Here is a 13556-nt window from a genome sequence, read left to right as displayed (position 1 = left end):
GTTTGCGTCGAGGGCAGGAGGGCCTGGGTCCCTCCTGCCCGTAATGTAGTGCGGGGTGGGGTTAGGGGGTCGCCGTGGCCAGGAGGGTTTGGGCTCCCTCCTGGCCCGATATTGTCGGGAAGTCGGCGGTCCTTCGGGGTGGGGGTGCGAGTGGTCCTGCCGGGGGGGGGGGATGTATCGGACGTCGGGGAGTCGGCCGGGCAAGAGGGCTTGGGCTCCCTCTTGCTCCGATCGTGGATGCGGGTGCGGGTGGGAGCGCGTGCGAGCGGTCGTTCGGGGTGGGGGTGCGAGCGGTCCTGCTGGGGGGGTGAATCGGGCGTCGGGCGGGGTGGGAACTATGTTTAAAAACTTTTGCATACCGCGCTCAGGTATATAACGCGCGAGGGGTATGCGCGGTACGTAAAATCACGTATAACGCGCGCGTTATATCCGCGAAAATACGGTAATTTTACCTAACATGTGGAGCTGAAATCTAAAAATGTTTAGATCTTTGTGCAGTAGATGACTAGAGAAAACCCAGATATTTTATAGGGTGAGGATGCACCACTTTAGTGAGATTTTGTGGAGACAGAGGAACTTTAAAGTGCTAAGAATAGTTTCCATGGTACTGTAAAATCCTCCCTAATGGGGCATAAATATTTAGAACAGAGCGAGAGCTTGAAGATGGCATTTCATAAAAGGGCTTGTATATTTCTCAGGTAAGGGTAATTCTTTCTACACTTGTGTCTGGAGGGACAAAAATGACTTTTTTCAAATAACCCAAATATGTCATACTATAGCAGAAACTTCTGCCTGAAATTCAAGACATTCTAGCATATCAACCTTGCAAAACAGTTGAGCTTTTAACATAGTAATATAGTAAATGACTGCAGATAAAGACCTGAACGGTCCATCCAGTCTGCCCATTAGTTATTTTCATTAAAAATACATGATTATAAATAATGAATAATTTACACTTTTCCCAATTTTAATTCTTACATGTGGATCGGGGGGGGGGTTGGATTTCTGTTAATAATATATATGAATGATAAGATATTATATTCATGTGGTATATTTTTTGTTGTATATGGAAGTGGGAGGGGGTGGGGGTTATATCTTTTTGTTGTATGATATGGTAGATTTTCAAGTGGTATTGTATTCTAATTGTTTGATATTTACTGTACACTTGTGAATTATAAAATGAATAAAGAATTAAAAAAAACAAAACATGATTTATTTTTAATTTTTTTTAAAAACTTTATTCATTTTCAAATCAAAACAACAAGTGCACAAAAATACATCATACAAGTAATTCCAATATAGCACTATATTATCTAACACATAAAATCTAATAGTGTAATAACCCCTACCCACCCACCCACCCTTCATCACATTTTCAATAAAATAGAATATGCACATGTTATATAACATATTATAACATATCTTATAAAATTATTCCCCAACTCCATCCTCCCCTTTGAGTGTGCTAAATACAGCTAAGAAAGAAAAGAAAAGGAAAAGAAAAGAAAAGTGATGACTATTCATCGCAATACTTTGCCAAGGGCCCCCATATCTTTTCAAAGTTATTATATGTCCCTTTTTGTATCGCTATTGCCCTTTCCATCTTAAAAATATGGCATAATGAATTCCACCAGAATATGTGATTGAGATTTTTGTAATTTTTCCAATTATTGGTAATATGTTTAATGGCAACCCTTTCATGACTAATAAAAGTTTGTTATTATATGACGATATTTGACTTTTTTTCCTCATAGCCATTCCGAATAAAACAGTATCATAGGAAAGCGCAACATGGTTTTCCAATAAAGAGTTTACTTGAGACCAATTGAATTCCAAAATAACTTGATATAGGGACAATAATAAAGTAGATGATCTAATGTCCCTAGTTCCAGATTACAGTGCCAGCATTTATTGGACTTAGAACTATCTAATTTTTGTAAATGAACAGGGGTCCAAAACACTATGTAACAAAAAGAACCAAGTTTGCCTCATAGATGCTGACACTGTACATCTCATCCTCCAAGACCAAATTCGTGGCCATTGAGATGCAGATTAAATTAACTTGTCTCTTCTTAGATATGTCTAGGCCATAGACTAAAGTCCACCTGGGTTCTAACTGCTAAAGTTGCCATCTAAACTCACTCCAGCCTATCCAATCATCTCGTTGTTTGCAGGATAAATCGGACAAAGATAGCAGTGTGGAATCCATATGGATATAAATTTTATGTGTGAAGGGAAGGAATATACGTGTAGGGTTATACTACTGTTGGGTCATAGACAACGGTGCGAAAGACAAAGGCGCGCCCTGACAATTGAGCGCAGCGCGGAGGCGCGTGCCGCTCAAAATTACTGTTTTTAGGGGCTCCGACAGGGGGTTTTGTTGGGGAACCCCCCACTTTACATAATAGACATCGCGCCGGTGTTATGGGTGGTTTGGGGAGTTGTAACCCTCCACATTTTACTGTAAGCTTAACTTTTTCCCTAAAAACAGGGAAAAAGTGAAGTTTTCAGTAAAATGTGGGGGGTTACAACCCCCCAAACCCCCCACAACGCGGCGCGATGTCTATTAAGTAAAGTGGGGGGGTTCCCCCCACGCCCCCCCCCCGTCGGAGCCCTAAAAACAGTAATTTTGAGCGGCGCGCACCTCCGCACTGCGCTCAATTGTCTGGGCACGCCTTTGTCCTGGCGCGCTTTTGACCTGACACCCTACTGTCTCCTGGGACAGAATGAGCAGACAGATGAAGAAATGTTTTCAGAGATTAGGAAAGCTGCCAAATTGGGCAACAGTATTATAATGGGTGATTTCAACTACAATAATCAACAATCCACTGGGTGGGAGAAAAAAGTCCTCATATGGGCCTCATGGGCCACAAAAAAAACAAAACTTCCCAATCCCCTTCCATTCCTAACCACACTCATCTGCACTCGCAGAACCACTGTCACTTCAAAAGTCTTCAATCCAAAAAGGCCAAACACAGCACTCTTAATTAATAAGCTCCAGATTTCACTGAGCCAACAGCTCAGTGGCATCGAAGACTTCATGAATGTATCGGGAGTGAAGGAGGACACTTTGAACACAAATTATGAATAAACTAAGAAAAAAACCATTATACTAATGTACTTTCAAAGGTCATACTAACCCCCTCGTTTACTAATGCAAAGTGCGGGTTTTAGCGCCGGCAGTGGTGGTAACTACTCCGACACTCATAGGAATTCTAAAACCTGCACTATGCGTTAGTAAAGCAGGGGGGGTAGATGTTTAAATAATTGCAAAATACTTTGAAAATATGTAAGAGGTCTCATTGTTTCCAGACACCATGTAGAAAGAAAGAAATTGAAAACCTATTGAAGAATTTCCTTTCCTTCCCATGAAAGAACTGTGTGCAAACTCTTTTTACTTTTGTGAAGGTCACTGAGCTTTTGAAATTTGTCCAGCATGAGGACTGCTCACTTGTGTGAATATCAGCAATGTTTTCAGGGCTGGCCTTAGCAATTGCGGGTTCCTGTGCAGTAGTTTGGTGCCCCCCTCCCCTGTGAAACCAAAGGGTGAGGGTGAGTGAGAGAGAGGAGATGTAAAAGCTGGCCAGCGGTGAGGTGGGAGGAATATAGATTGTCAGTACTGAGGAGCATAATTACTGAGGGGGAGGGAAAAGAAACTTTAACTTTTGGTCAGCTGCCAGTTGCAAAGCTGACTCAGTTAAGGCTAGGCCCTGTGCCGCCACTTCTGTTACCCCTACTTTAACCCAGTCCTTAAGAGTTGTAACCTCTGACAGAAATGGGTGTGTATAACTATTTTAAGACAAAGTACAGACATGGAGGATGTTCTGTTTGCAGAAAGGAAGCAGTTTTTAGAAGAATATTTACTTTGTCTCATTAAGAATTCTTCAAGCCTTAAATTCAAAATGCAGAGACATTTCTACTTCTTCTAACCTGTAATTCATTGCTCATAACCACTGGCTTGAAATCTTGTTAACTGCATTGAATCCTTGTCAAAATTTGCAGTATAGAAGAAATGTATGGTATAGTATGGTATGTGTAGGGCTAAATTTGGAAGACTTCATAGAAGCATAATTTTTTTTTAAATGTATTTCTCTATCAAATAGTGACATTCAGCGAATCACATTGCCAAGTATCAGCCGCCTGCGCCATTTCACCAATGAGACGCTATTGGATCTCTTCTTCTATAGTAGCCCTACATACTGCCAGACCATCGTGGATGCAGTGGCGGGAGAAATGAACCGACTGTACAGGCTCTTCCAGCATAGAAATCCAGACTATCGAGGGACTGTTTCTGTAACTGGTCATAGTTTAGGTGAGGGGTTAACCGTGTGCATCACTTCAGAGCCAAAAGATCTTATAACTTTCTACAGTGAGACATCTAAATCTTCTAGCCTGTTACTAAAGGAAAACCTTTGCTGCCAATTTATAGGATGAATTACTAACGGCTTCTTTTACAAAGCCGCGCTAGCGGCTGCACTGCGTTAATGGCCCCGAAGCCCATACAGATTTAAAGGCATTTTTCTGGCCTACATTGTAAGCATCTCTTCCTCTACTAGGGAGACGCATAGGGCCACCTAGGTTTGCCTAAGGCTTTTAGGCAAGCTTAGGCGTCTTGCGGGCCTCCCTATGCTCCCAGAGGCGCCTTCAATATAGGTGGCCTGCCTGGGGAGCATTTTTTTAAAAAACGTACATCCCGATTGGCTGATTAGACAGCTGTAGGACACCTACAGCTGCCTAAAATCAGGATGCACTTTGCAGAATCAGGGCCTATATACCTGTGTAGATGATGTATTACTACTTTATCCACTTATGGAAGCGACTAACTTATTACAAACAAATTAGTTCAGTAGTTCAGAAATGTTTTTGCTGACTGCGTATGATACTTTCAAAATTACTGGACTCGTCACCTCTAAAAATCTTAATCCACTCGCTCATGATCACTTCTTATCAGACAGTTCAGACGTTGAATAACCTGAATTCGTATATTATTTTTGTAAAGTTTTAAAGACCTACTTTTTTGCTAATGTTGTTCTTGATATTTTATCTCTTTATGCAATATTTTTAAAGTATATGTGTGCCCCTTAATGTAGGGCTCTTCTTGTTGTAATCTGCTCTGAATCTGCTCTGAATTGAAAAATAGCAGAATAAAAGATTACTGATTAGATTAGAATTCATTAAAACCTCCTGTTGTGTTCCATTGACTTTAGTCATGTTTTTCCAGAGATGTCCATAGTCAATTTGTTTTTCTTTTAAAATGCATGCAGGATTTTCTGTTTTATATTTCTAACTGTATACCTCCTAGAGGTTCTTGAATTATCACATACATTTATATACATTTAAATCCTCTTCATTTTGAAAATAAACTGCATTTTCAGGTCCTGGCAGTTCTCGAAAATGAATCCAAGTTTTTAATGCAGATAACATTGCATCTCGTTTTTCATTCAGAAGGTCATAGAATGTGTGATTTTTTTTATTTTTATTTTTTTTAATTAATTTATTTTTTTTCCATCTCAGATAAAGTGGAATATTTTTGTCTACTTTTTTTGTATGTGTGCAGGACTGGAAGTTAAAATTAGTGTTTTGTAATTTAAGTGCATTGTGGCTGTGTGACCCGGTCCAGTTATCCTTTACTGCTTTTGTTTCCAACAGGCTCCCTCATTCTGTTTGATCTTCTGACTAACCAAAAAGAACTGGCGAAGAGCAATAATCCCCCAAAGAGGGTAATTTCATTTTATTTAGATACTGATTACTCCCACTACTGTCCTACTCTTCCACCCATCCTTGTATCTACCTGCCAGCAAAGCTGCTGGTGTTAAATAGACATTTCCCCTATTTTGCAAAAAAGAAGATGTGTTTATTTCTCATTTTTTAAAACTTGCCAGTAGCCAAATGCAAGGACAGGGTGAAGATGAGCAATGGGAAGAACTTCAGCTGCTGAGAAGGCCAAAACCAAACTTTTTGGTTCCCTTAAGCTTTAGTGCCTTCAGCCAGTGCCTCACTGACTCATCTGTTAAGTCAGCACTGTTTGCAGCTGTGTTTGAGCCATAACTGAAAGACTGAGAACTGGAATGGCTGAAATATCTACTGAATTATTTCCCAGCTCTGGTTCCTTATTGAGAAAGAGGCATCATCTCTCTTAAATCAGGATCATTGAGTGCAGAGCCAGCAAGAGACATCCTGAAGAAAACCTTGATAATAAGAGAACATAGAGGATAAGAGAACATTCTGTGATTGTTTTCAGGAGCTAAAGGAAGGTGCTGGGGGAGATGCTGAGACCCTTCTGGGTGTCCTTCAGAAGCTGGAACTTTCAGAATATTGTGCTGTTTTAGAGAAAGAGAAGATTGATAAGGAAGCTCTGGTAAGAACCTCATGTGGCCACATTACTTCATGTCAAACACACTATTTAATTCGTACCTTTCTCTATCATGGGTGTGCCTTGAGTTGCCAGCGAGGAGAAGCACCAGCTGACTGCCTACAGGACGTGCCTCTCACGGCAAGGTAGGTAGTCAGCCAGTACTTCTCCTTGCCGGTGCCTCTCCTGCTCCAGCACCCCCCGCTGTCAGCTCAGGGCCTCGTCTGGAGGGCCTTCGCTCATGCGCAGTTATCAGCGTGATGATTTCATGCATGTGTGTGATGTCATTACGTCGACATCCAAACATTTCCAGGTGCCCTCCAGCTGCAGCCTGGAGTTTACTGTATCGCCAAGTAAAAACGTTTGCGGGACACTGCTCTATCAGATACAAGAGCCATTCTTTATATTGGGATCCAGGTTCTTCCAAGCTATATAGTGAAACACTTGAAAGGAAAAAGTCATGATGTTTGAAATGTTTTATTGTATAAAGGAAAGCCTCAATCGGAGAAACATGAAGGGTTTGCATATAGAAAAGGGAAGCAATGCTGAACTGCTAATCTAAACAAAATAAGAACTGGAAAAAAAAAATCAGAAAATGTAAAATTAGATTTAAGTCAATTGGAGGCAGCGCCATAGAACAAAAAGTAATTTTTTCCTTTATCCTGGCACCACCTGTTGTAGAGGAGTTTAATTTCTCAATATGTGTATTGTATAGAATATGTACATTTTTTCCCCTTCCCCTCATCCTCCAATCCAGGTTCTTTGTTCAGAAAATGACCTGAAAGACTTGGGAATACCCGTGGGACCAAGAAAGAAAATATTGAACTATCTAAAGACCCAGAAGAGCAGGCAGGTAATGCATAGCAGGAGGGTAAGGAAACCCTTAATTTTCTATTGCATGAGTGGAGCAAAACATTAGTTTTTGGTGCAGCTGAAGGTTCAGCATGTCCAGTTCTTGGCGTGGCTATTATTGATGCTTGGCTGGAGAGTGGGAAAAGCAATGTAGATTACCCACCCCCACTGGTGGTACCCATGTTCAAAGCACAAGTGAACACTCCAACAGATGCACATCTCATTTTGGCTTACTGGGTATGTGCAGGGACTCCCGCCTTCCAAAGCTCCTCCCCTTGTCTATCATTTTTGTCTTTACCTGAAAAATATGTATATTGTAGTGGGGATGGTGGGAGGATAAGTGTGGCTGCATTCCCCTGCTGTCTACGGAGAATCCCTGTTATAGGTAAGAACTTTGCTCTCTCTGGAGACAAGCAGGGGATATGCAGCCACAGTTGATAGTCTAAGGACTTCACCATCAAGTGTGGCAGTATTCCCCTGCTGACTAGGAAGAACCCTTATTACAGGTAAGCAAATTCGCTTTCTGGGCAAGTGCAGAGCACTGTATAAGCGAGTGGCAATACACATTTGCATGAGTGTTAAGTAGAAACCTACCTGTCTAGGTAATGTCTTGTCCCGCACATGGGTGCGAATAGGAGGTATAGCAGGAGAAATATATTTGTGGTGGTCCTAAGAATGGCAGAAATTCTTGCAGGTTTGATACTATTCTATGCTAAATGGTTTGGTGAGCTGGCCTCTGTGCTGATAGCTGCCTAGCAGAGTAGGCACATCTCTTAAAGATTTGCCATGGGAGGGAAACAGTAATTGCTACTGTGAGCACAATACTGTCTTGATATAATAGAACTACAATAGGTGTATAGCAACAAATGCACTAGATATATACTAAAAAAAACTTCTAAAAATAGTCTAAAAGAATGATATAAATATGTTTAAATATGTTTTTATTAACAAGAAAAAAACACACAGCAACGAATGCAAAACATCAGACAAGAAACATAGAAACATAGAAATAGACGGCAGATAAGGGCCACGGCCCATCAAGTCTGCCCACTCCAATGACCCTCCCTATCTATCTTTGCGGATAGATCCCACATGTTTGTCCCATTTGGCCTTAAAATCTGGCACGCTTCTGGCCTCAATAACCTGAAGTGGAAGACTATTCCAGCGATCAACCACCCTTTCGGTGAAGAAGAACTTCCTAGTGTCACCGTGCAGTTTCCCGCCCCTGATTTTCCACTGATGCCCCCTTGTTGCCGCGGGACCCTTGAAAAAGAAGATATCCTCTTCCACCTCGATGCGACCTGTGAGGTACTTGAATGTCTCGATCATATCTCCCCTCTCTCTACGTTCCTCTAGTGAGTAGAGCTGCAACTTCCCTAACCGCTCCTCGTATGGGAGCTCCTTGAGTCCCGAGACCATCCTGGTGGCCATTCTCTGGACCGATTCCAGTCTCAGCACATCCTTGCGGTAATGCGGCTTCCAAAATTGCACACAGTACTCCAGGTGCGGTCTCACCATGGATCTATACAGTGGCATAATGACTTCAGGTTTACGGCTGACGAAACTCCTGCGTATGCAACCTATGATTTGCCTTGCTTTGGATGAAGCTTGCTCAACTTGATTTGCAGACTTCATGTCTTCCCTGACAATCACCCCTAAGTCTCTTTCTGCTTCAGTTTTTGTCAAGATCTCGCCATTTAGGGTGTAAATCTTGCATGGATTTCGGCTTCCCAGGTGCATGACTTTGCATTTTTTGGCATTGAAACTGAGTTGCCAGGACCTAGACCAGTGCTCCAGTAGAAGTAGGTCATGCATCATATCATCTGCCATTGAATTATTGTCTGTTGTGCTCTTGTTCACTACATTGCTTAGCTTGGCATCATCGGCGAATAATGTTATTCTTCCTCGGAGCCCTTCTGTCAAGTCTCTTATGTAGATGTTGAACAAGATCAGGCCCAGGACGGAGCCCTGTGGCACTCCACTTATCACCTCTGACATTTCGGAGGGGGTGCCATTCACCACTACCCTCTGAAGCCTACCTCCAAGCCAGTTCCCAACCCAATTTGTCAATGTGTCGCCCAAACCTAAAGAACTCATCTTGCTTAGCAACCTGCGGTGTGGTACGCTATCAAATGCTTTGCTGAAATCCAGGTAGACGATGTCCAGGGACTCACCAGCATCCAGCTTCCTCGTCACCCAGTCAAAGAAGCTGATCAGGTTGGATTGGCAGGATCTCCCCTTAGTAAATCCATGTTGGCGGGGATCCCGTAGTTTCTCCTCGTCCATGATTCTATCCAATTGGTGTTTGATTAGGGTTTCCATTATTTTGCTCACTATCGATGTGAGGCTCACTGGTCTGTAATTTGCCATCTCCATCTTGGAGCCTTTCTTGTGGAGTGGGATGACGTTAGCTGTCTTCCAGTCCATCGGGACGTTACCTGTACTAAGGGAGAGATTGAAGACCGCGGATAGCAGTTCCGCTAGGACATCACCCAACTCCCTGAGCACCCTAGGGTGTAGGTTGTCAGGCCCCATTGCCTTGTTGACCTTGATTTTTGACAGCTCGCAATAGACGCTGCTGGGTGTAAACTTGAAACTACTAAACGGGTCAACTGATTTAACCCTTGTCTGTGGCTGAGGGCCGATTCCCGGCGCCTCGCGGGTGAAGACTGAGCAGAAGTATTTATTTAACAGTTGGGCTTTTTCCGAGTCCTTTTCTACAAAGTCTCCGTCTGGTTTTCTGAGACGTACTATCCCGCCCGAGTTCTTATTTCTGTCACTGATCTACCTGAAGAAAGATTTATCTCCTTTCTGGATGTTCTTTGCTAGAGACTCCTCCATGCGGAATTTGGCCTCCCTAACTGCTGCTTTGACGGCCCTTGACTTGGCCAGATATTTTACTCTAGAGTCCTGTGTCCCTGATTGTTTGTAAGAGATGAATGCTTTTTTCTTCTCTTTGATGATGTCCGAGATCTCCGTAGAGAACCACTGTGGCTTGTTGTTCCTACTCCGTTTGCTTACTGATTTAACATAGCGGTTTGTTGCTTCCTGTATGGTGGCTTTCAGAGTTGACCACATTTCTTCCACGCTGACGGTGTCTGCTTGGCTTTGTAGCGCCTGGTGAACAAAGTCTCCCATGTCTTGGAAGTTTGTGTCTTTGAATTTGAGAATCTTGGTCATTGTGGTAGATTTCGTGAAACCTTTCCTGAGATTGAACCATATCATATTGTGGTCACTGGAGGCCAAAGTTTCACCCACCGAGACCTCTGTGATACTTTCCCTGTTGGTAAGTACTAGGTCCAGTATTGCCTGATCCCTTGTTGGTTCAGATACCAGTTGCCTGAGTCTTGCTCCATTCAAAGAGTTTAATAGCTTCCTGCTGTTGCCGGAAGCAGAGGAAAGTGTGACCCAATCCACATCAGGCATGTTGAAGTCACCTACCAATACTGTATCACCCCGCAAGGTGATATTCTCTATATCTCCGATTAATTCCTTATCTAGGTCATCTTGATGTCTTGGGGGTCTGTATACTATGCCAAGATACAGGCATTTGTCCTTCCCTCTGGCCAAATTTACCCAAAGGGATTCCCCAGTGTACTGTACATCTGTGATTCTGGTGACCTTAATGTCCTCTCTAGTATATAATGCTACACCACCTCCCATTTTACCCTCCCTGTCCCGGCGAAGCAAGTTGTAACCTGGTATGACCATGTCCCACCCGTGGGAGTCTGTGAGCCAGGTCTCAGATATCGCCACTACATCCAGGTCGGCATTCCTCATTTCTGTTTCCAAGTCCAGGATCTTATTTCCCAGACTGTGGGCGTTGACGTACATAGCCCTCCACGTTGTGTGTTTGTTGTATCTCAGTGGGGACGATCCCTCTTTATCAACTAGGACCCCATTAGCATTATTCGCATGTCTCTTGCACTCCCTAGCATTATTCGCCTGTCTCTTACACTCCATAGACCCAGAGCTAAAGCTTGAACCTGTCTCGGACTCCCCATGACTATAGTGTGCTCCTATTGAAATTATACAGAACAGGGACCCCCCCCCAAGAGGACTGGACTCTGATGTCCTCCTAGGGTACAAAGGCACCCCAACCCTCAAGCCCCCCCAAACAGACCCCCCCCCCTACTGCCCCACCCCCACAACACCTCCCTCCCCCTCCCCCCAGTTCCAAAAAGCAAGGTCAGACAGGTGGGGTAGGATACAACTGCAGTCTGTTCAAAATGTGACTACGACTCCGGAGAGGCAAAATGTCCAAATAAATAATGTTCACATAAAATTATAAAACTGAGACAATTGGACTTATGATAGTCTGCATGTAGATTATTTACCAAGACTAGTTCTAATGGTAATAACCGCAGACGCTTGAGATCCATCATCTCTTTTTGAAGAATATTACTTTCTCTTTTTAACAACAGCTTATAAGGTTTAGGAGTTTTAGTGTGTAGCACTTGAAGTATTTAAGATATTAAGTTTGATATAATAGAAGCATAAAAGACCTTCTAGACTCCAAAAAAGGTGGATGGAGTAATTTATGGGATCTGCATATATCCTTGACACTGTGTGCAACTCCTCTTAGCAGTACTTCCCTAATTTTTCTGTTGCTCTCTCATAGGATGGCGGAAAACTGGGTCATCCAGTCCTCAGCGGAGATGGCCTGAGCAAACCAACCCAGCTGCCCGTCACTAGCGTCGGCTTGCATGATGGGGTGGACTATGAGTACTTTGACATCAGAATTGGACAGGTGATGAGAATAAAATCTGTTGAATAGCTAGATATCCTGTATGAGAATAAGGATTTGAAGTTAGCAAAGGTGGCTTCAACAGACCATTTATAATAAATGCCTCTGTTGCAAATTAAGGAACCTTGAGAAAACATTGAAGCTGACAAGGATCCTGCATCAGTCATTGAAAAACATGCCCTGCACTTCATAGCGGCGACATTTAGTTTAACCTTTTATTTGGCATTGTTGCTCAGAAGCAACATGTATCTTCTATGGCTCTTATGGGAGATCTGCCTCTCCAAATGTCTGTTACTTGACACTGCTGCTCTCGTTCAACATCAAGTTATGTAAAGCAGTCATTTTCACCATCTGCCAATTAAAAGGTTAAAAAAAGTAGAAAGATAAATATTAAAAAAAACCATTACTATACAAAAGAAAGCTATGAAAATTAAATCAGTTATTTTAAAGTATTAGTAAGTAGATAACCACTCCTATCTCATCTAGAGATGGCAATACAGAGCTGTTGAAAAGGCAAGAAACTATAAAAAGTGGAATAGAGAAATGCAAAAGTCTGAGTTATGTAAAGAATTTAGATTAAACCAACAAGGATAAAGGAAGGAGAGTATTAAGCAAGATTGTACTTGGTTTCCCTTAAAATCTCTTCCTTTGCCATGTTATGGTAATTCTCGATGGATAAGCAGGATATGTCAGCCACACACTGGTGAGGTCATCTGATCATGTCATGGACAGATTAGATCTCCTAGAACTTGGAAAAACCTGGAAGACCCTTCTGAGCATGTGCAGGCCGTCCACCCATTTCCTCCTCAGTCTGTTCTATCTGCCCTGCCAGACAATTGGATCTTCCTACTCTCCTTTGTTTTTTGTCTTCCCCCCCTAATTTATTTTGCTGTTAAAAGTAAATTCTCTTCCATTGCTGCTTTTGTTCCCTTCCAATCTCCCTTTCTTACTAACTTGATTGCTCAGGGGAAAATAATTTTCATGTTGACCTGCCAGTGATATATACAGCTGCTTTGACTGAGAGAGACGCACCAGAGTCACAGCAAGACTCTCGCCACAAAAGATCCCTCTGTCTACCTTGTCTACACTGGGTAGAGAGTTCATCAGCTCCTGACAACGGCTGCTGGTGAGCCACCTCTCCTCTCTCGATGGACTAGACAGTCGCCAGGAGAGATCTCCCAACCAATGCGCCTGCGGCATAAACCTTTGTACTCTCTGGCTCCCAGGCAATTTCCTAGCGGGCTTGCACCGGGATGAGTCGGACACAAAGGATTTCTGCACAGCTGCAGCAGGATCTTCTTCCATCTCATTGCATACACCACAGCTACTCGGACTGTACATAATTGATGCCCCATCCAAGCTGCATCAAAACTGCCTTAACACTCACTGAATGGTAACATCTCCTTGATAGAACCATGTCATCCTCTGATTGTCCCTGATAGTATACTACAGGGGTGCCCAAAAGGTCGATCGCGATCGACCGGTAGATCGTGAGGGCAACGCATGTAAGGCTTTGAAACTCTCAATATGAAGAATTTTTACTATCCATACATAGCATATGCTCAGAGACTTGGTGCCCACCTGGGAATAAAATTCCCAATGAAG

The 13556-nt window shown here is 42.8% G+C and overlaps 1 protein-coding gene across 10 annotated transcripts in view; it reads left to right on the top strand.

The window, feature by feature from the left end:
* Positions 1-13556, top strand: part of DDHD2 (DDHD domain containing 2) — a 69192-nt gene that overhangs the window by 33823 nt on the left and 21813 nt on the right. For all 10 annotated transcript variants that reach the window (XM_033948843.1, XM_033948842.1, XM_033948850.1 and 7 more), the window contains 5 exons: positions 4104-4312; positions 5650-5720; positions 6242-6358; positions 7110-7205; positions 11826-11954. In XM_033948843.1, coding sequence (XP_033804734.1) covers positions 4104-4312; positions 5650-5720; positions 6242-6358; positions 7110-7205; positions 11826-11954 — 622 coding nt within the window. The remainder of the gene's footprint in view (positions 1-4103; positions 4313-5649; positions 5721-6241; positions 6359-7109; positions 7206-11825; positions 11955-13556) is intronic.

Source organism: Geotrypetes seraphini, chromosome 6 (assembly GCF_902459505.1).
Source record: "Geotrypetes seraphini chromosome 6, aGeoSer1.1, whole genome shotgun sequence".
Taxonomy (NCBI): Eukaryota; Metazoa; Chordata; class Amphibia; order Gymnophiona; family Dermophiidae; genus Geotrypetes; species Geotrypetes seraphini.
The sequence above is the reverse complement of the archived record's forward strand: the minus strand, read 5'-3'. Positions and strand labels throughout refer to the sequence as shown.